Source organism: Pogoniulus pusillus, chromosome Z (genome assembly GCF_015220805.1).
Source record: "Pogoniulus pusillus isolate bPogPus1 chromosome Z, bPogPus1.pri, whole genome shotgun sequence".
Taxonomy (NCBI): domain Eukaryota; kingdom Metazoa; phylum Chordata; class Aves; order Piciformes; family Lybiidae; genus Pogoniulus; species Pogoniulus pusillus.
The window spans coordinates 103005737-103025647 of record NC_087309.1 but is presented as its reverse complement, the minus strand read 5'-3'; the positions used below and the strand labels follow the sequence as shown (position 1 = coordinate 103025647).

General features: G+C 40.1%; 1 protein-coding gene across 1 annotated transcript in view; it reads right to left on the bottom strand.

The window, feature by feature from the left end:
• SVEP1 (sushi, von Willebrand factor type A, EGF and pentraxin domain containing 1) overlaps nucleotides 1–19911 on the bottom strand; it is a 148223-nt gene that overhangs the window by 61163 nt on the left and 67149 nt on the right. Inside the window, exons 8-22 of the mRNA XM_064176755.1 lie at nucleotides 18354–18472; nucleotides 15902–16031; nucleotides 15256–15363; nucleotides 14897–15028; nucleotides 13823–14017; nucleotides 9900–10021; nucleotides 7883–7991; nucleotides 6042–6227; nucleotides 5473–5706; nucleotides 4827–4988; nucleotides 3953–4114; nucleotides 3011–3172; nucleotides 2343–2437; nucleotides 1110–1206; nucleotides 474–587 (exon numbers count right to left, since the gene is read on the bottom strand). Coding sequence (XP_064032825.1) covers nucleotides 474–587; nucleotides 1110–1206; nucleotides 2343–2437; nucleotides 3011–3172; nucleotides 3953–4114; nucleotides 4827–4988; nucleotides 5473–5706; nucleotides 6042–6227; nucleotides 7883–7991; nucleotides 9900–10021; nucleotides 13823–14017; nucleotides 14897–15028; nucleotides 15256–15363; nucleotides 15902–16031; nucleotides 18354–18472 — 2127 coding nt within the window. The remainder of the gene's footprint in view (nucleotides 1–473; nucleotides 588–1109; nucleotides 1207–2342; nucleotides 2438–3010; nucleotides 3173–3952; nucleotides 4115–4826; nucleotides 4989–5472; nucleotides 5707–6041; nucleotides 6228–7882; nucleotides 7992–9899; nucleotides 10022–13822; nucleotides 14018–14896; nucleotides 15029–15255; nucleotides 15364–15901; nucleotides 16032–18353; nucleotides 18473–19911) is intronic.

The window sequence follows — 19911 nt, the reverse complement described above, 5'->3', positions numbered from 1 at the left end:
GTTTGTCCTTATAAAGTTTAAAAAATATCCAGCAGGTGTTGCCATTGGTGAATGTATAGCCAAAAACATGAAAAATGAGGAAGACCATTTCTGGTGGAAAACGTGAGGCCTTCTTTTTAATCACACAGGTGCTGTTTTGTCAAAGTACCCATGTATGTCAGTTTCCTCACACATTCCACCACCTCCAACTTATATGCAGGTGAGAGCTAAAACCACTGAGAAGGTAGATACAAAAAAGCCTCCTCACTCATAGGGCTGCAGCAAAGCAACTGCATACATGCACACACACACACACAGAGACTTGAATGCTCATTTGTTTATCTAAAAATCAACTAACATGCAGTAGAACTTTAACGTGTAGACCAGATGGAATTCCACAGGTGTGGAAGTATACAGCCCTTGTATTCTGTGTTATTTACTTGGCACAGAAACAATGCCTGTCTGAAGAAAAGCTATGAATTTAAACACATTACCTGAGTAGCCTGGCTGACAATTGCAAATAAAGGTCCCAATGCCATCTTTACACATCCCATTGTTCTGACAAGGAGATGACTTACATTCATCAACTTCTGTTTCACATTTCAAGCCTGCAATGCAAAACAAAGGACTGAGAGCAATGAGACCAAATTTGTAGCTGTTCAGAAACACAGAAATCATGAATGTTTACTATAGGAATATGTGATTGATTTGTTGTGCACATTACTAGACACTCAGATTTACTATCCTCTCTTTAGATTGTGCTTTATCACACGCCTGAGGTAAGTGTTATTAAAAAGGTAGGATGCAACACACTGGGAACAGGCTGATCAGTTCCAGATGGTGGCACTAATCACAAATAACAGAGATCACTTCTTGATAGTAGCTGAGTAATAAACTATCTGTTGCTGTAAAGCAACTGTGAAGGTAAGACTGAAGAGGAGCACAAACAGATCTAGTGGATTTATCTGTTTAGAGTGAAAATTTTGAGCTTTTGTGTATGGTAAATCTCTCATGGATATTCCAAATTCTTAGGATATATCCTTGCACTGAAATGTTTTGCTCCTTTATGTTTGCCCAAGTTAAGGGCATGAAGACAACTAGCTCCTTCACTTGCTTCTCAGTTTTTTTACCTGTATATCCACGTAGGCATATGCAAAAATATCCACTTCCCAGTTGTTTGCATGTCCCATTGTTGTGGCATGGTTCCAGGAAACACTCATGAAAGACCTGCCGGAGTCAATAATAATAATAATACATTTACTGTAAAGGTGGAAACCCAGATGGAACAAAATGTCATTTAAAACTGCACACCCTGTAGTCACTTTAGGGAGCTAGGGAAAAAAAATCACTGTCAGTAACTTCTAGCTTTTTAAATTTGTCTCCTCAGCACACTAACCATTCTTTTTTCCCCAGAGAAAAATACCAGAAATCAGAAGCATTATTTTAAAGTGACCTTTTACTTTAAATGTGATCATCACGATGGTTCCTGCAGAACTCTATTAGCTATGATTCACAGATGATATTTTCCATCATGCTGTCTTTTATATGAGTTCTCCATTTTGCATCCTTTTACACCAGCTACTGTACATAAGATGAGCTGGTGGAGAACCTTCATGTGTGATGTTATTTCCTCTGATGTAGCAAACCTATATTCAGCAAAGCCCCTGAGTAACTAAAATAGGAGATCAGTTTCTCACCGGTCTGCATGTTAGATAATGGTTTAGGCCCAATTTATCACCATTCATCTTTACTTCTGTTTACACAATATCCTAACTTCAGATGAAACAAAGCAGTCTTGTCAGAGTTACAGACTAGGGGGGAGATGTAGGGGATACGGGAGCATCTCTGGCAAACGTTGTCACTAGAGAAGTCACATGAGGCTTGCCCGTATTTCAAAGGGAGTAGAGCGGATGGGAGCTCTCCTCTCAAGTGTATTATGTTGCAATAACTAAAACAAAGATTTTACAACTGGGGCTTAGAAGATTGGTAGCATTTTCTGGAATTCAGCATATGGAAGACGTCAGATGACTAAGTGTGGTCAGTCTCTTTTTCATAGACTGGCTAAACCTTCTCCACTGAGTTTACATTTCTTTAATGTTTGATAAATATTGCATACATCAGGTGAAGGCTTCAAGCCCAGAATTTAAGATATTCAGTAAATGATGCAGCCTCCTTTGTTCAGTGGAAGTGCTTCTATGATTACTAAAGAGAGCTTGAGTTTTCCCTTTATGATCACCACTGTCATATCTTCAGGAAACAGTCATCTTAGCAATTGCACTTAAAAAAGTCTTAGTCATTTATTACTGCATAAGGCACTCTTCCTTTCATTTGATGTAACATTCAAAATTATATATTGTCCTTGCCTGACTGCTGACTTTGTACTGCTTGCTGATATTTTCTGGAGAGGCTGGAACCATCATTACACTTTCCTCAGCTGCTGAAAAAGTAGAGCCAAAACCTAAAGAGGAAAGATGTGAAAGAGCTGTTAATAGCACTGAATGGCAAGGTTCCTGCTCCATGAGAGTGTAATAACTGCATGCGAGTAATGGATCTAAAGATATGATGAAATAAGTGGATTTGTGTGAATAACAAGCAAATTTTTACAGTAACCACACAATATTTTACATGTGTTTACACAAATGTACTTGTAAGCACATACATTTCTAAAACACATATATGTGTGTGTGTACTTCGAAAATGCATTTGGGGTGTGTGTTCTACCCACACACATTCATGGATATAGGTATTTGTGTATATATATAACTCTGTAGGGTGTATTTATAGCATGCATATACAATATGTGCATACACACACACTCTATATGCCCACACTCTGTTACTGAGCCCTGGTATGTATCACAGTCACACCTTCTACATAACTGAGAGGAAGCATCAGTGGGCAAAACCAGCTGTCAACATCACTGGCTGCAATGGAAGGTTTACATTTGTTAGGAGAGCTATGAAGTCTGCTGCTGGCCAAACTGCAGAAGTTCCCTTTATTCACTTGCTCCAGCAGAGACAATTCGGCTTACTTGAACAATCTGTGATGGATCTGGCACCAATGACAGTTGTTGTTCCATAGAAGGGACAAGATAAGCAGTAGGACTTTCCTGGGTCTGGTTGATAGTAGTCTCTGGGACAAGGGTAGCAAGGTGTCAAGCCTGTTCGAGAGAATTCACCTGCAAGACATGGTACTGCAAGAACAAAAGGACATTTTTTTCAGTGATCACTTGCACCTCTGCCTTGCCTCACATATTTTACCATTTTCTCTGCTCCTCTCACAGTTCTTCATCAGACTTAGAGGAACAGAATGAGAACTGACAGGAATTCACAACTCGAGGAGACACATTTAAATTGTGATGTTAGGTGATCTGTCATTTTCAAAGGACTATGGAAACACCTGTGAAATACTTGTTTATTCCTTTTGCTGCTCTGGATACAGCTTTCAAATGCATCTTCCAGTATCTTTTATTTCTTACACCTATTTGACTTCCCCCCCAGCTTCAAGTAGGACTGAGAACAAAAGATAAGTCTTTCATGTACCATTAATCTCTGCAGACTATTTTCACTGGGAATCTTTATGGCAAAGCTTCCCAAAGACAGTGGAGGATAAGTTCCTGAAATAAGTTACAGAACAAACTCAATATTTTCACACAGCAGACATGGAAACTGCTCCACAGATAACAATGACAAATATTCCATTTCTCTTCTGTCAAGAAAAAAGTTTTATCTTCATGTAGGTACCCATCACATATTACTTTCATTAATCTTTACAGAAGAATTAATCTTGGAAATCAAGAGGAGGGCATCTGAAATAATCTGAGTATCAGAAAGTGGCCCTTCATTTTGCTGGGAAATGCTGCTTGGTCCACACTTACCCAGAAGCAGAATTCCATCTTAGGCAGATGAATTGTATTTTATTAGCTGATCTTTAAACAACCTTTAGAAATCTCATAGCCTCTTTTGTTACAAACCTCCACAAGCTGAGACATCCACTGCACCTCTTTTCACTGTTGATGTACTTTCCGGGCAGGAGATGCAGTTCCTGGACCCAAATGCTGGTTGGTATGTCCCAAGTGGACATGTTTCACAGGTCTCAAGACCATTAGGTGAATATGTTCCCTGCTTGCACTGAGCTGTAAGGCAGAAGAATTTATAAAGATTAAGCAATGGTCAACAGGAAACACAGCTCTTGAACTCTGAAAATGAAGCTGAAATCACAAGACACATCACAGAGACTTTAATTTCTAGAGCTTGATCTACTTTGAAGGACTCCATGGGTACAAAGAATGAAAAAAAAGAACTGCAGCAAATTACTGATTGTGCTTTTGTCAATTATTAAGCAGCTAATTCCTGTTCAGCCATAGATGATTTACTGCAACTTCAGTTACTCAATTTTAATCAACAAAATTAATAACAAGACAATAAATGGGATATAAAATCAGCCAATTCTTTTCCAGAACAAGTCACTAGGAGTGAGTGATGCTGAGGTGCTCAGTGTCACAGCACTGCAGCGTAGCATGCATAAGTTTTATCTTTGATCATGGTAGAATGGAGAGAGGCTGAGAAGGACAACAACAGTATCAAGTGTACCAGTCCCTGAAATATGGGCTAACAACCTCACAGAATGAGGACAGGAATCAAACAAAGCTTAAAAGCCGAATCTCCTTAGAACATCTGTTCAGGCACCACAGCAGTGGTGAAAACTTGAATTTCTGTCTTTACATGTGTATTTAGGAGTGTTCCTCATTTCACAGGCCATCCTCATTGCAATAATCCCATCATGGGGACCAAAAGTATGCCAACAGGCTTTCAGAAATGGTTGTCTGAAGAAGAAAAACTTCTCACCTTTGCATTCAGAGATGCTTCTGGAGTGCATATATTCAGTGTAGGTACCAGATGGGCAACTTTTGCATTCCAATTGCCCTTCCTCATCTTGGTATGATCCAGTCCAGCAGCTTTCACAGGTATGATGCTCCAGGGAGTAATAGGTACCCAAAGGGCAGTTGACTGTAACATTGGAAACATAAGGTTCCCTTCAGAATGCAGCATCATACATACTTGACTTGCTTCTGAAGTCCCCATTTAGACAAACGTGAGAATGGATTATGTCTCTGGAACACTGTAAAGATTTCACTATGCACAGGAAACGAAATCCAATTCTCTATCTTAACTACACATCACTCTCAAGACAAATAGGGTTAAAAAACTGCATACCAAGCACTGTTTTCCTGCCTATCACCAAGTGTGGATGTGCCTGATTTCCCCATGGGAGTGGAATCTCGGGTATGGGAGTCTACTTTTCCACAGGCCTTGGTTAGGAACATAAACATTCTCTGGAAGTCAAACTGCACAAAGCATTTTTGCAGTTTATTGTTCTCGGAGACTGCAAGCACTGGACTGTGTCAAACCATAACCCATTGCAAACATCCTCTAAAACTTTGCTCTTCAGAAGGATTCTAAACACATGTAAGGGGCAAGACATCTGCCTTACCACACATTCTTCCCCTCAGCACAGAACCAGGTCTGCAGAAAAGAAAGGCTTTCTCGGTTTCCAGTGAGTTGCTGTCAGCTATGATGAGTTCAGAGGCAAACTGGAAAGAATACATGGGCTCCTTGTGGAGGGTCCTATTCAGCCTGTTGGTGATTGTCTCCAGAGTTTTGAGGAGCCGTCTCTGGTTTTCTAGTTCCAATGTATCATTCCTTTCATCAGGCAGTGGCACGCTAGCTGGGATACAAACAGAGAATGCAAAATGCACACAGATTTTTGCAGTCAGGACTTCCAGCATACTCTGGAGTACATCAAGAGTGCAACACTCAAGCTTGCCAGTGGAAAGTAGAGAGCAGGCTAAGTGCACAGTGCTGCCCATGAGCATTAAGCTGTGATCTTTCCTCCAAGTAGAAAGTCTGTGGCAAAATGGGGCTATAAACATCTTCAGGTAAGTGCCATCTGGACCTGCAGAAGGCTTGGTGAACTGAATGCTAAGTTCTACTGAATGTATTAGAAACACATCATTTTAAACAGAGGGGACAGAAGAAGGGCAACATCTTGACCTCTCTCACCTGTGATGTTAAATATTAGCTTGATTTTGTGGTCAGTCATTGGAATATTCAGCTTATGCCTTTTGACTCGAGCAGGTGCTGCCTTTGTAGAGGAAGAGAGATGCTTGGATAAGTCTTCTTGTGCTGCATCAACAAAATCATCATAGGAATAATCCAGCTGGTTTGCTGTCCCCCAGCCAGCAGGTCCTATGAGGCATTAAGAAAGAACAAAGAGTAGCAACATCATGTGGAAAGTAAATGTCTACAGCTATTTCAAAAATACATCCTCAAAAGAACAAGGTCTGTATGAAGCTCCAGACAATGTGTGCTAGCTTTGCCTCCACACACATCTGCTGTGCCAGAGAAAAGAAAAACTAGTTTCGTTCCTAGATGATAACCTAGAGATCCTAAATCTTGTGCTTTAAAGAAATACTGCTATCCAAGTTATAGGTTGCATTTTTTTTCTCTTCTTCTGTCTGGCTTGGACTCTCACCTGCCAGTAACACCTTGAACAATTCCATGTTGCTCTCACTTCCTCTTCCTGATTAATTACAGACAGCACAATCTGTGTCATGTGTCTCCATTGAATCTTCTTCTCGTAACTCTTGAATAGTTCTACTACTTTCTGCCCTCTCAGAAAAGGCTGGTAGCAATGCCTTATATGTTTATTCCTCACATACAGGCACTTCCTGTTAAACACGTGTCAAATTCAACCTGTGCATGATATCCTTCACCTACAACACGCTCTCAACCAGTAACAAAAACCCAACTGCTTCTGCACATATGTCACCTTCTCATAATGACCAGATAAATGCATACCATATTTCACTAATCTAGCTCTACTAAAAAAATAAATTAACATATAAAAAGAAGTCTGCCAATTACCTGTAGAAACTAAGACAGGTTAACTTTGTGGTTAGTAACATGTAAGTATTCCACAACTAGTTTTCTAAATTGCTCTCTCCTATGACCTGAAGAGAGCTCTTCTATCCTGCCTTCCCAGTATTAAATCACAAGAAACTCAGTGCAGTGTGTCTAAAAGGTAAGAAGCAGGATCAAGCTCTACACTATAAAGCTGTGAAAAGCACCACAGCCATGACAGGACTACATGCATACTGAGGTTCACTTGCCAAAATCGTTCCTGCCAAGACAGGTAATGTAAGTTACCTGGTTTTAGCCTTTCTTTTCTCTGAGCAGCCCCATGGGGCTCAGCAACATCAGCAGCTCCATGGGACTCAGTAACACAACAGTGCAACATGGACACTAAGCTATTAAAAAATGGACTGAATACAGCAACTCACTTGGCATAAAGCAAAGTGGGGACAATCACTAGAACTGTCACAGCTGTCACTGATACAGCTATAATCATCCTGCATAATCTACCCTTACATACAGGAAGACATTTCACAGCTGGTGAGCAAACTTAAGCTTGCGTCACTTTACACTGTGAGGATTCTACGTTGACCTGAACCAGCAGCAAGGATGTTCCTCATTTTCTTAAGAATCTTCAGAACAATCTATTATACAATTTTTTTCCCCAGTATTTTGGTTTGAAAGTGTAGGTTGTGAAAAAGCTGTTTTCTTGCAGAGTAACCAAGCGGGTTTGTAGGACTCTGTGTGTGTGTGTGCCTTTTTTTTTCCTCCCCATCAGGAAGCATCTCAGTAAACTTTCCCTGTACATGACATAGGTATCAAAGTCAGCCAGCAAAAAGTCCCATAATACTGCTATAAAACCTAGTATGTCATGCCTTCCTATCTTAAGAGCTCTATAGTTGCTTTAAAACATATCTCACAGAACACATTATGTACTTCACAACTGCATTAAACCTGGATGGCTAAGAGTCTATGCAATCAATAATTACCGATGGCAAATCCATTTTCATAATCATAATTATATTCCAAGCAATGTTTCTGTGTCTGATCTTCCAGTCTGCAGTCAATATCATCAACATGGTTACAGAATGATGGGACCTTTCAACATAAAAGAAGAATAATGTAAACAAACAAAACCATAGAGCTCCCTCTCTCATTACTTTACAAAAAAATTCTAGATGCAATGTAGTGCCTTGGTCTTGCCACTGACACTAAATTTCCCCTTTTAGATCTCTTTTAACTCCAACAGTGTCTTCTAAAAGATGTATGTTCTCATGTTTCTGTATTGATACAGCTGAAAAACAAGAGTGCAACTTGTAGGCATACAAGCTCCTTGTGACAGAAGATGATTCTTCATATTTCTTGCCTGTGAAAGCCTAAAATACAGCAATAAGCTTAGGCTCATTTCTCCCTGCTGAAGATGACAGTAAAGCTCACAGGTTTGAAAACATCTGTTGTTCTTCCAGCTACCTAACTTCTAACTCCATCAGGTTTAAAACAATGTTGTCACTCTGCTTCTAGCTTTCAAAATCCTATTCCTTCATATGCCTCTCTCCTGATGCATGGAAAGAGCCTCATTCAACCCATCAAAAGACCTCAGAGGACCCAGAAAATCATCTGAGAAGGCCAGAAACCAAAGAACAGAATACTTAATAGAAACCCTTCTGGGTTTGTTGATTCATTCTCTCTACAAAAGTGGTGATGATTAGGTAAGAATAAATGAATGTATGCCTTTTTAATAAAATCTGTATTTTAAGCAAGTTGGGCTTTAGGCTGAGTTTTAGAATTGCTTTGCTTTTTCCATAATAATTTTCATTGGAAAGATGACTCCTGATGACTCCTCCCTTATTTTCAGATCTCTGCTAGAATGTCAAGTTCTTGGGAATAGGAATAGGGATGGTCAAAACAGCCTTTCTGATTGCTTTCCCAGATTGTTGCATTTTGATGCAATTGCTTGGGGAGGTCACTAAGCATTTTTTACTTATTATCTTTTGCTTGCTGTTAGTAATGGTCTAAGCACTGGAACCTGTTGGTAGCTGGCTCTTGGGGGAAAGGAACAGAAACAAAATCAGACAAGACTTCTCTACTGGAAGAGAACAAATCTGAAGCAAGGCAAGAACAGTAACAAGCGTCTGAGGCATAAAGTAAGCCATTCAGTCATTTGACAAGAGCTAGTGACATGAATTCTGAAGTTACAGGAGTCTGTCTACTAGCTCTATACGCTAATAATGATTTTCAGTTCCTAGAGATGATTTTTAGTATATGGGCTTTCTCCTGCAAAAAAACTGCAAATGCCCTGTATTCTCTTCTAACACAGAATGCTTTCACACTTGGCCTGGACATCCACTCCAGAGGCCACAAATCACAGTTCTGATGCCTCAGCTTTACAGCAGAGGACAGATTAATACAGTTCTTAGTGGTAAGAGTGAAAACTCAGAAACTCAAGAAACCTGAGCAAATTACTTAAATCATTAATACTACTAGATTTAAGTGTCTGGATTTAAGCACTGAAGGTGTAATTTATTTACCTGTACACCTGTATATTCACTTGTATTACAGGGATATGTTATACATATTCTGTATAAAATACAGAGGTTCTCTTTGAAAGCCTGCTGAGTATCTACTGAGTGTCAGCTCATTAAGCTACTCAGGCAGTACGATAAATTGTGCCCTATATAACTCCATATTGAAAACTGAACTGAATTACATTACAATGCCAGTGAATCTCCTTTATTTTTATAAGGGAGAATAACTATTTATTATCTGTTATAGTGGAAGTTGTCCCTGCCCATGGCAGGGGGGTTGGAAACAGACCATCTTTAAGGTCCCTTCCAGTCCCAACCGTTCTAGGATTCTGTGATTCATTAAATTATTTTCAGAAAAGCACAGATTTCATTTACATGTTAATGTTGTATTTTTCTTGTGTGTAATTAGTTTGCTGACAGCAGTAGCAATGAGGCACAGAGTTTTAAAGTATGTAAAAGGAAGGAGTGTTTACTAACCTACCATTTTACCAAGCGCACTCTGGAAGGCATCAGAGAAGCTATTTAGAAGATTGTTGTCGTCACATTGTGTTGCTTTGTACAGCATCTCAAAGGACTTGAACCCATGGTTTGCAAAACGATTTACTGAAAAATATGGAGAAATACATTTTTACTGGTCAGTGCAAGATTTTCAGAGTCAAAAGCAAAATCATTCAGCCTGTAACAGGAATACAGTAAGCTAAGAATAACTGTGTTTAAATCAGCAACCTAAATTCTCTGTGTTGCATACAAAAAAATCCATTAGTCATACTTCAGACAATGCAGTTGAATATGACCCTTCAGCAAGCATCAGATTTGCTGGAAAAACTGTAGCAGTTCAAGAGCTAATGCTCTATTTTGCATATAAACAAGAGAGAGAAACTTTCTGGACTTCTTTTGAACATAGAGTGAATGAGGAAGGCACTGGTTGCAAAAAGAAAGTAATGGTAAGGTCTGTATCATTCATTGGTTTGCTAAGAGGAATAAAACTGCAATGTATAAACAATTTCTCACTCTTTGTTCCTTTTGCCTTCTGCTCTTCACTGCTCCTCTGTGGATGGCTGATTACTAACCTGGGCTGAACTGATAACATGTGAGATCTTGCTGGTTTTCCATCTGGGGGGGAGAAAAGGGGGTGTTGACCCCTTCTGGACTTATCTTTGTCCAGGGTGGAAGGATGTGATTTCTGTATTATTTCTAAATTGCAAATAATTGTATATAATTGTAAATGCATGTAAATATATTTTGTATATATGCTTGTAAATTTAGCTTGCTGTAAAACATAGGTTTACCTTACTTCCAAGCCATCTGAGCTGGTCTGGTAAACTTTTTTGGGGGGGGCAATTTCTCAAACTCACCACATTCATTTTTGGCACCTAATGTGGGGCTAGCTTTATTGATTTCATTAATAATTGATTCTAGAAGCTAAGATGAAGCTATTTTGGGGTTTTGGTATCTGAATACAGCTATATTATGGCTACTACATAAATGGATTATTTCATCTATGTGTGATCAAATTTGCTGGTGTGTTGTAAGAATACTATGGAGGGGAGTCAAATGCATATTTGCAAATCTTAGTAACTGCTGTTTTGGTTTCATGGGCTACAACACTTATAAAAATGCTGCCATTAGTGTCTCTTACGAGTTTATTGAGTTAGTTCTCCCTGTGAGTGCAGAAGATCTTGTGGTACAGCCTAAGATCTGTCTCTTAGAAGTAGTAACACTGCATGCCTTTTATGTTTAAATCTGGTCTTTGCGACTGCTATTAGACATTTTAAAAAGGTCTGTCATTTATCTGCTTTAGCATTTTCTTAATGGAAGAAACCGTTGAGCTGTCAACTAAACACTGTGTTTGCTTTTCACTGGGAGGGAAGAAACAAATACTAAGTCCACTTGTTAATGCTGCTAGGGTAAATATGAAAAAATCTTATCCAAAATAGATGCAAATTGAGGTTCCCAGGAGTCCAAGTTATGGGCTTTCAACTCATAGACAGCTTTGAAACACAACTCTCACTTGTAGAAACCAAGAAATCCACTCCAATGGAAGAGGATGTAACATGGTGCCATGACTGGTTTCACATGTAGCTCTAACCTATTGTAGTGGGCACTCCAAACCTCCTTCCTTCTGCTCCACCAGCAGAGATTTGAATGTGGGAAGAAGAAGATGCGAAACTGCTTTTCCTCTACCTTGCAGGCTTGAACTGGGACCAGAAAAAGGCACCCTTTTCCACAAGTGTGCTGACTCTTGGGAAAGCCCGCACTAGAATCTGGGATTGTGGTTGGCTGGATTCTTCACACCTAGTATATATTGCCACTGGACTTAGAGAGTGATGAGAAAGTGCACACAGCTGTCACACAGCTCCACAGTTCTTGTGCAAGTCTTGCAAGTCTAGCAAGTCCATTACGTCCATCTGAGAGAGCTACCTGTGGCCCCTGGGCCTGGCTCTCCTTGGACCAGTGCATCCTGGCTTCCTGCTTGCTATTCTGAGCTGGAAGGACCTTGCCTCTGCCGTAAACTGCCACTGTTGGCAGGAACATGCTAGCAGTATGGCTTTTCCCTGCACTGCTAAGACAGTGCTGCTCCATGAGATCTGACTTGCGGATGCTGTGTCTACAAACACTTTTGACTTTGGTGGGTTTCAATCACACTGGACTTAAATGCCACGTGGATTATAATTTACAGTTTCAGAGGCTGCTGCAAAGGAGATCCAGAGGCTGTCTCCGAAATCTTACTCCGCTCTCATGAGTAAATCAGCTGTTCCCTAGGCTTTCTGTTCTGCTTCTGATTTTGTAAGTGGGGTAAAGCCATCTTGTGGGTTTGCCTTTTCCATTTTCTGACTTTCCCAAATTAACAAAATTGCCCAAACAAATTAGAATACATAAATATAATTTAACTAGTTCTATATATAGTCTTGGGGCAGGGCTTCTCAGGAAAATAACTGTATTTTTGTAATTCCTGCCTTGCCAATTAATTCCCAACCAAACCAAATCATCTATTTATCATTAAAACACCACCAAAGCTGGGAAATTCCACAGTTGAAGGTTTGCATGTGTCCACCTGAAAGAAAATACATAAATGCTCCTGATTTGGTGATAATTAGGTATGTAAGCACAGCCTGTGCTATGCCTTAGGATCAGTAAGTTGCAGATACTGTTCAAATTCCCACTGAAAATACATTGTTACTGTGTGTGAACAAACTCTTTACAATACCAGTTCAGAATAATTACAGAGCTTGTCTACTTTGCCATCTTTGCTATTCTGTGATTCCTAGAACTGAAATTTACACCTATTTTTGTGTTTACACAGTTTCTGAAATAACACAGTTAGGGATTGAATTAACTGCTGCTAATTGGCTGAGGCAGGAATTATAAGAATATAGTAATTTTTATTTTCCTGAAAGCCCACCTCTAGTTGAAATTTATTTACAGGTTCTAATTTGGTCAGGAGTCTTCACAAGGATGCTTATGGGCAATTTTAGTAATTGGGAAGTCAGAAAAAGGCAAAGGCTAAGCTACAGGATAGCTTTACCTCACTTATACATCAGACTGAGCAGAGAGCCTAGGGAAAGGCTGATTTATTCACAAGTTTGGAGTAGGAATTTAGAGATGATCCTTTGGCAGCCTCTGTAACTGCAAGCTGTAATCCAGCTGTGGATTCATGTGGCAAAATCCAATGCAAATAAAACCCAGCAAAGTCAAAATTGTCTGTAGACACAGCTTCCACGAGGCAGATCCTGTGGAGTGGCCCTGACTTAGCAGTGCAGGGGTGAAACCAAACTGCTGCAGTGTTCCTACAAACAGCAGCAGTTTATGACAGAGGCCAGATCCTTCCAATAGGAAGCCAGGGTACAGTGGTCTGAGGAGAAGCCAGGTCTGGATGCCACAGGTCACTCTCTCAAACAGAACCTAATGGGCTTGCAGACTTGTGGAGTGAACTGCACGGAGCAGTGCAAAAGCAGGGACCGCACACGCTTTTCTTGTCACTCTATTTAAAGTCTTCCTAGACAACGTGTCCAATGCCATATATATAGTGGGCACAAAGAGTCTAGCCAATCACCATCCCAGATTCTAGCATGAGCTACCTCACAAGAGCACACGTGTGAGACAAGGGAGCCTTTTGCTCTTTCCCATGCAAGTCCAAAGGGGTGGGGGAAAGCAGTTTTGCAAGTTCTTCTTCCCTCACTCAAACTTCCAGAGACAGTGTGGGGTGGGGAAAAGGAGTTTGGAGTGCTCTGTCACAGGGATTTCCAGGCATTTTTTCACAACATTTGTAACAGCTTGGAGACAAAGATTTTTTTTTTAAATCATTAAACAGAAATTAAAAAAATTAAAATATTTCAATTTTCTTCCTCATTAAACACAGTGTTTCATGGGTTGTAGATTAATTTTAGTAACAATAGGACTTACAAGAGCAGTCAGGCCACCCTGGAGAATAAGGTGGCTTCCAAACACCATCCACATATGCACAATAGTAGTTTTCACTTGATCCTTCTGAAAAGCTGTAACCTTCTGCACAGTGCAACGTGCAATTAACTCCATCTTCATCTGATGTGCATTTAAAATCACCATTCACAGGTTCAAAGGAGATTTCACAGGGAGAACCTATGAAAAGTAAGGAGATTTATATACTGATGACTGTGGTGAAGTACCACTTACGTGCATATAGGAAAACAGCATTGAGAGGATTTCTAGATGTATCAATGTGATCTGGCCTCTGCTGAAGTCTGTGGTAGTATTATTTGTTACTTCTATAAGGGTAGGACCAGGCTACCGTTAAATTATTCCCAAACACTGACACTAGAGCTTGAAATCCAGCAACATGAAGACTAGTACCTGGTACAGTGTTTTTAGGATACAGTATTTTGTAGGTGATTACAGAAATATTTCCATAAAGTTTTTCTTTTAACTACAGGTTTAGATTAGATACTAGAAGAACATTTTCCTCATGAGAGTGGTGAGGCACTGGTACAGTTGTACAGATAAGTTTTGGAGGCTCCAACTACAGATTTGTTCAGAGCCAGGCTGAATGGGACCTTAAGCAACCTGCTCCAGTAGGAGATGTCCCTGCCCATGGCAGGGGGATTTGAACTAGATAATCTTTAAGGTCCTTTCCAACCCAAACTATTCCATGAGCCTATGATTTAAAATACGACTTCAGTAACATCTGTTAATTAATTTCACATAGTATCTGCCACTAAGAAAAAAATGGATTGCCTTGAGTTTTACTGCTTAATGAGTAATCATTTCAATGCTTTTGCATCTAATTTGTATTTGCAAATTCATTGCTGTACTGCTTCAGTCTTAGACAATTTATTCATTGGTGTTATTAAATATCCCGACTACCTCCATGTTATTCCAGCATAAAATGAAATAATTAAAACAAAAAGTGGAGACAAAATGAAAGAAAGAATAGAATTGCATCCTTTATGACATCCAATTAAGGCAATGCCATACACCCTTGACTAGATCAGGACAACAAACCTTTGATGACTATGTGGATCTCACATGTCCTGTTATTGCCAGAGGGGTCCACGGCTGTGTACTGGACTGTTGTCTCCCCTTTGGGAAAGAGATCTCCAGGTGCATGACTCTTAGTGACAGTCAATGGTGCACCTGGAAGAGTTAAAAAAACAATCTAAAACATCAGTAAGAAAAAGAGAGTTGCTCACACCCAAACTTGATGGATGGAGAAGGAAATGCAGCAGATCTTCCAAACTTCGTTTTTGTCATAATAAGTTAAAAAAGACAAATTAAAAAATCAAGTCCTACACTCCAAGGGATTATAAATCTGAACAGGTTGGATTTCTGCTGTTGTGTGTATATTTTGAGGTGCATCTCACCTGAATTGTCTGAAAACTGTGGTTCTTCCCATGTCACTGGGTACTCATTCTCTGCTGCTTGCATAGGTGGTGGAGATCTACACCTGTCAATTTCAGGAGGTTCTGCATCTGCAGAATTTGAAGGGACAGTGTATTAGCTTACTGAACTTCTACCACACACAAATGAAGTCCATAATTAAAAGACATCAGGTTAGCAGCAGTTTTAGTTTCACATCAGAAGATAATAATAAAATTAGGTGCACACTTCTAAGTAGCTGCAGTTGGTAGATTCTGCGAGAAAGGACGTAACTAATTCTTCATGGTTTCCACATTCTATTTTCTTTCTACTAAACAGATCTTGTTTAATGGGACTGCTGAACAACACAACAGTCTGACAGAAGTACCTGAACAGTGATTTGCATCAGTCAACATATGTGAACCTTGGAATTTTTATTGGAGACTTTCAAGAAGGAAAAAATAAAAGTTCTGGCAGCAGTGATTATACCCTTATGCAAACTGTGACTCAAGAACAGCAAAGCATTTACAGAGAGGTGATACTACTTCTGGGCTTGTAACTGCATCCACAAATGCAACATTGACTCACACAGCACACTATCAGGTTTCAGCCATGACAGACTCTTCCCCAGTGATTTTTATCAGTACTTACCAATAACTTTGACACTGAACGTACAGCTTGCCTCATTGCCTGACTTATCAGTTGCTCTGTAAGTAATGGCAACTTCACCAATTGGGAGAAGAAATGGTGGTATGAAAGCTGGAGTAACGTGAACTGAGACCTTTTGCAGGAAAACACTTGTTATTTAAAATACAAAGGTGGTTAGTAATCATTACACTCCTGTTTCAAGAAATGGCCACAAAACAGCAATCTTCAATGCCAGGTCTATTTATTCTTAATGTGAATAGCCTTGTTGAGTAATGAAGGCAGAATCTGCAACAGAGGACTCTGCTCCCCTTATCAAGTTTGCCTTCTTTATAGCAACAGAGGTCTACTCAGTCAGGATCTGGACCCAGATCTGCTGGAGTTAACACCACTGTGCATTTATAAAACCCAAGACTGACTCTTCTTTGCTGCACTGCACTGAACTACACCAGCTCAGAACCTGTTCTTCAGTTGCAAGGGCAGCAGACATGGAGACAGTAGAGCAGACAGTTGTGGACTATAAGGACTCTGTGATATGGACAGAGGAATCAAGCACATCCTCAGCAAATCTGCAGATGGCACCACGCTGTGTGGCACAGTCAACTTGCTAAAGGCAGGGATGCCATCTAGAGGGACCTGGACAGGCTGGAGAGGTGGCCCGAGGCCAACCCCATGAAATTAAACAAAGCCAAGTGCTACATCTGGGTTGGTGCAATCCCAAGCACAAATACAGGCTGGAGAGCAGTCCTGAGGAAAAGGACCTGGGGGTCTAGGTTGATGAAAAGCTCAACATCAGCAGGCAGTGTGCAGGAGCAGCCCAGATAGCAATCACGTCCTGGGCTGCCTCAAGAGAACTGTGGCCAGCAGGGCAAGGAAGGGGATTCTCACCCTTTACTCTGCTCTCATCAGACCCTAGCTGGAGTACTGTGTGCAGTTCTGGAGCTCCCAACACAAGAAGGACATCAAACTGTTGGAGCAAGTCCAGAGGTGGGCCACAAAGATGATCAGAGGGCTGGAGCACCTCTGCTATGAGGACAGGCTACGAGAGTTGGGGCTTTTCAGCATGGAGAAGAGAAGGCTTCAAGGAAACCTTGTAGTAGCCTTCCAGTATCTGAAAGGGGCCTACAGGAAGGCTGGGGAGAGACTATTTACAAGGTCTTGTATGACAGGACAAGGGGCAATGGGTTTAAACGGGAAGAGGGGAGATTCAAACTAGATGTTAGGAAAGGGTTCTCTACAGTGAGGATGGTGAGACACTGGAACAGGTTGCCCAGGGAGGTTGTGGATGCTCCCTTCCTGGGAGGTGTTCAAGGCCTTGAGTGACCCCTTCTAGTGGGAGGTGTCCCTGCCTGTGGTGGGTTGGACCTGGATGATCTTTGAGGTCTCTTTCAACCTAAACTATTCTATGGTTCTACGACTTACATATATCCAGTTTTAATCTGTATATTTTTATGAGTAAATAGCCCACATATGCTTCAAAACATTCTGGCACAGCAAAGGAACCTAACATTTGGAGTAAGTGACACAAAGCTGCCTAAGGCCCTTTCATATGAGTTAGAACTGCCTGAAGGAACTTATCTTCAAAAAAACTAGTTTCACGTGAACACCACAGTTTATCTGACAACCATGACTTTGACAACTAAGGCACTCAGTTTCTACAGTTCAATGAATGACCTCTAACAGCAGAGCTACAGTACTTAACCATGGATATATTACAGCAAAAAAGTGTGTGAAATTTAAGCTTTTTTAAAAAAAAAAAAATCTTCTTTTTACTGGGATAGTTGGTAGTGCCCCAGTTAGTGCAAAATCCTCTTGTGTTTGCAGTAAATTAAATGCATACACAGAGTCACTGCTCCTCTGCTGACTCACGACAAAGCATTCAGCTGCTGCAACTTGCTAATGACTGGGACTGTAGTAAATGTTACTCTTAACGAACAAGCTCCGGAGCAAGGTTTCCTTACAACTCCACTGCCAGACCTTGGACAACCATAGTAGCCAAAGGTCTATGTTTGAACCTTGCATCAGATAGGAGAGCAAAATTTGTTTTTCTCACTTTGGAAGCTGAAACAACTTAGTTCTTGCCACAGTGTGTTCTAGCTAGCCTTTCAGATTAATGAACTGGTTTACTTCCTTCTGAGGAAGGTTTATTAAACTTCTTCACATTTTAAGAGCTCATTTTTAAAGCAGCTGTCTCCTTATAAACAAGGGCACATTCTTTCTTTTGACCACATAAATTAACCATATGAGATTTTCTGCACTTAAACACCACAAAGAGTATCCTGTGACTGCATAACTCTGAGTGAGAAAATGCTGAATATTCAAGATACAAACTTCTCAGCAGACTTTTCTTCTACTCTTGTTTATCAGATGAAAGAAATTTTACTGGATCATAAAATTAATTTGAAGTAATTAGCTACATAAAAACTGCCTCCAGTCAAATGAACAGATTGTAACTTGCCTCATCTCCAGAGTTATCGACAGCTGTCGGTACCTGCCAGCTGATATTGGCAGAGTTCTGATGCTTCAGGGTCTCAGTCTCAATATTATCTGGACATTGGATCTGTGGAGCTTCAATATCTGATCCAGGAAAAGACAAACTAGTTTGGCATGCGGGATTACAGAAATAAAACCTTTATAATAATAAGACTGCAACTCATTATGGCCATTGGCTTTTGTGCTGTCTAGAATACAAATGGACACATTTTTGCACATTTCCTGTCTTTACTCCTCTTAAATTTTTGCCTAGAGGCTCACAGATAAACACTACATTCTTCTGGGGAGGAGACTACTTCTGGTATGTTTTCGTACATGACCAAGCACAATGAGAGTCTGGTTTCTACATGCAACCATAAACCAAGGTATAAATAAAGTATAACAGATTTGTTTATTACTCATTCATTCATTACTTATTATATTTACTGCTCATTAAGAAGGAACAGTTTCTGTACCCTTTCACTGCCCACATATGACACATACAGATGAAAACACTTGTTTCTGATAATCAGTGACCTAAAAAGAAAAGCACTTATGATGTGATATATGTACTACAAACAAGGAGCAGTGACTCTCAAATTTCCTGGAGCATGGTGTGGAAATGACGTGGAAGAAACAACTGCAAAGTTGGACAAATGCAGTCCTCTTGTGACACATGTGACTATGCTGCATGGTGATACAATGGACTGGTAATGCAGTATGGGCAACATTACCACCAGCATTTAAGCCTCAAGTCTCTCTGACAAACTTAAAGTACTTCTTAATTTCTCTGGCACAGGGCCTTCTAAAACATTTGTGGTTAGGTTATTTTATTGCTGTGGTGTTGTTTGATAAATGGCCTCTAGACTTGTAGGACAAGGATGCATTCAGCTCTGAACTCATCTACGCCCAAGAGTCTTTAAAATAACTCAGAACTGGTATCACTTACATTTTTATTACTGAATAGTTCCAGTAAAGATGTAACTCAGGCAATTACGCCTCTGTAATTAAGAGTGCAGAGTAATAAATACATGTGATTTTGCCTTCCTCTGAACTCATTCTGATGAAAATTTTACTACAAATGCACTCTTTCAAATAACAATGAGTTATGGTTCACACTCCCCTGAACGCAGCCTGTAGGCTGGGGCAAATTCCATTTAAGAGTGAAATTATGTAAAAGACTAATAAATAAGTCAGAAAGAAAATGGTTATTTTGAACTGGCCAAATATGCTGGCAGCAAAATAGAGACAGTAACAAGAATGAAAGCAATTGAAATGCAACTGTTCACTTTTACCAGAGAAGAATAACCCTCAGAGTTTCTTACTGCCTCCTATTTCAGGGGTTTACGCACTGGTAATATCAAAACCTTGGACCCAAGCCATACTGCTTTATCTTGATCCAAACACTTCAGCTTGCAGCCTGGTGCTAGCATCCCATCAAATATTGAAAGCTGTGGTTTGGCAGAAGTTTACACAAAGGACTTAGAAAAACAACATGGCACATCACAGAGTGGGAAATTGCACGTTTGAAGAGAAGGATAGAA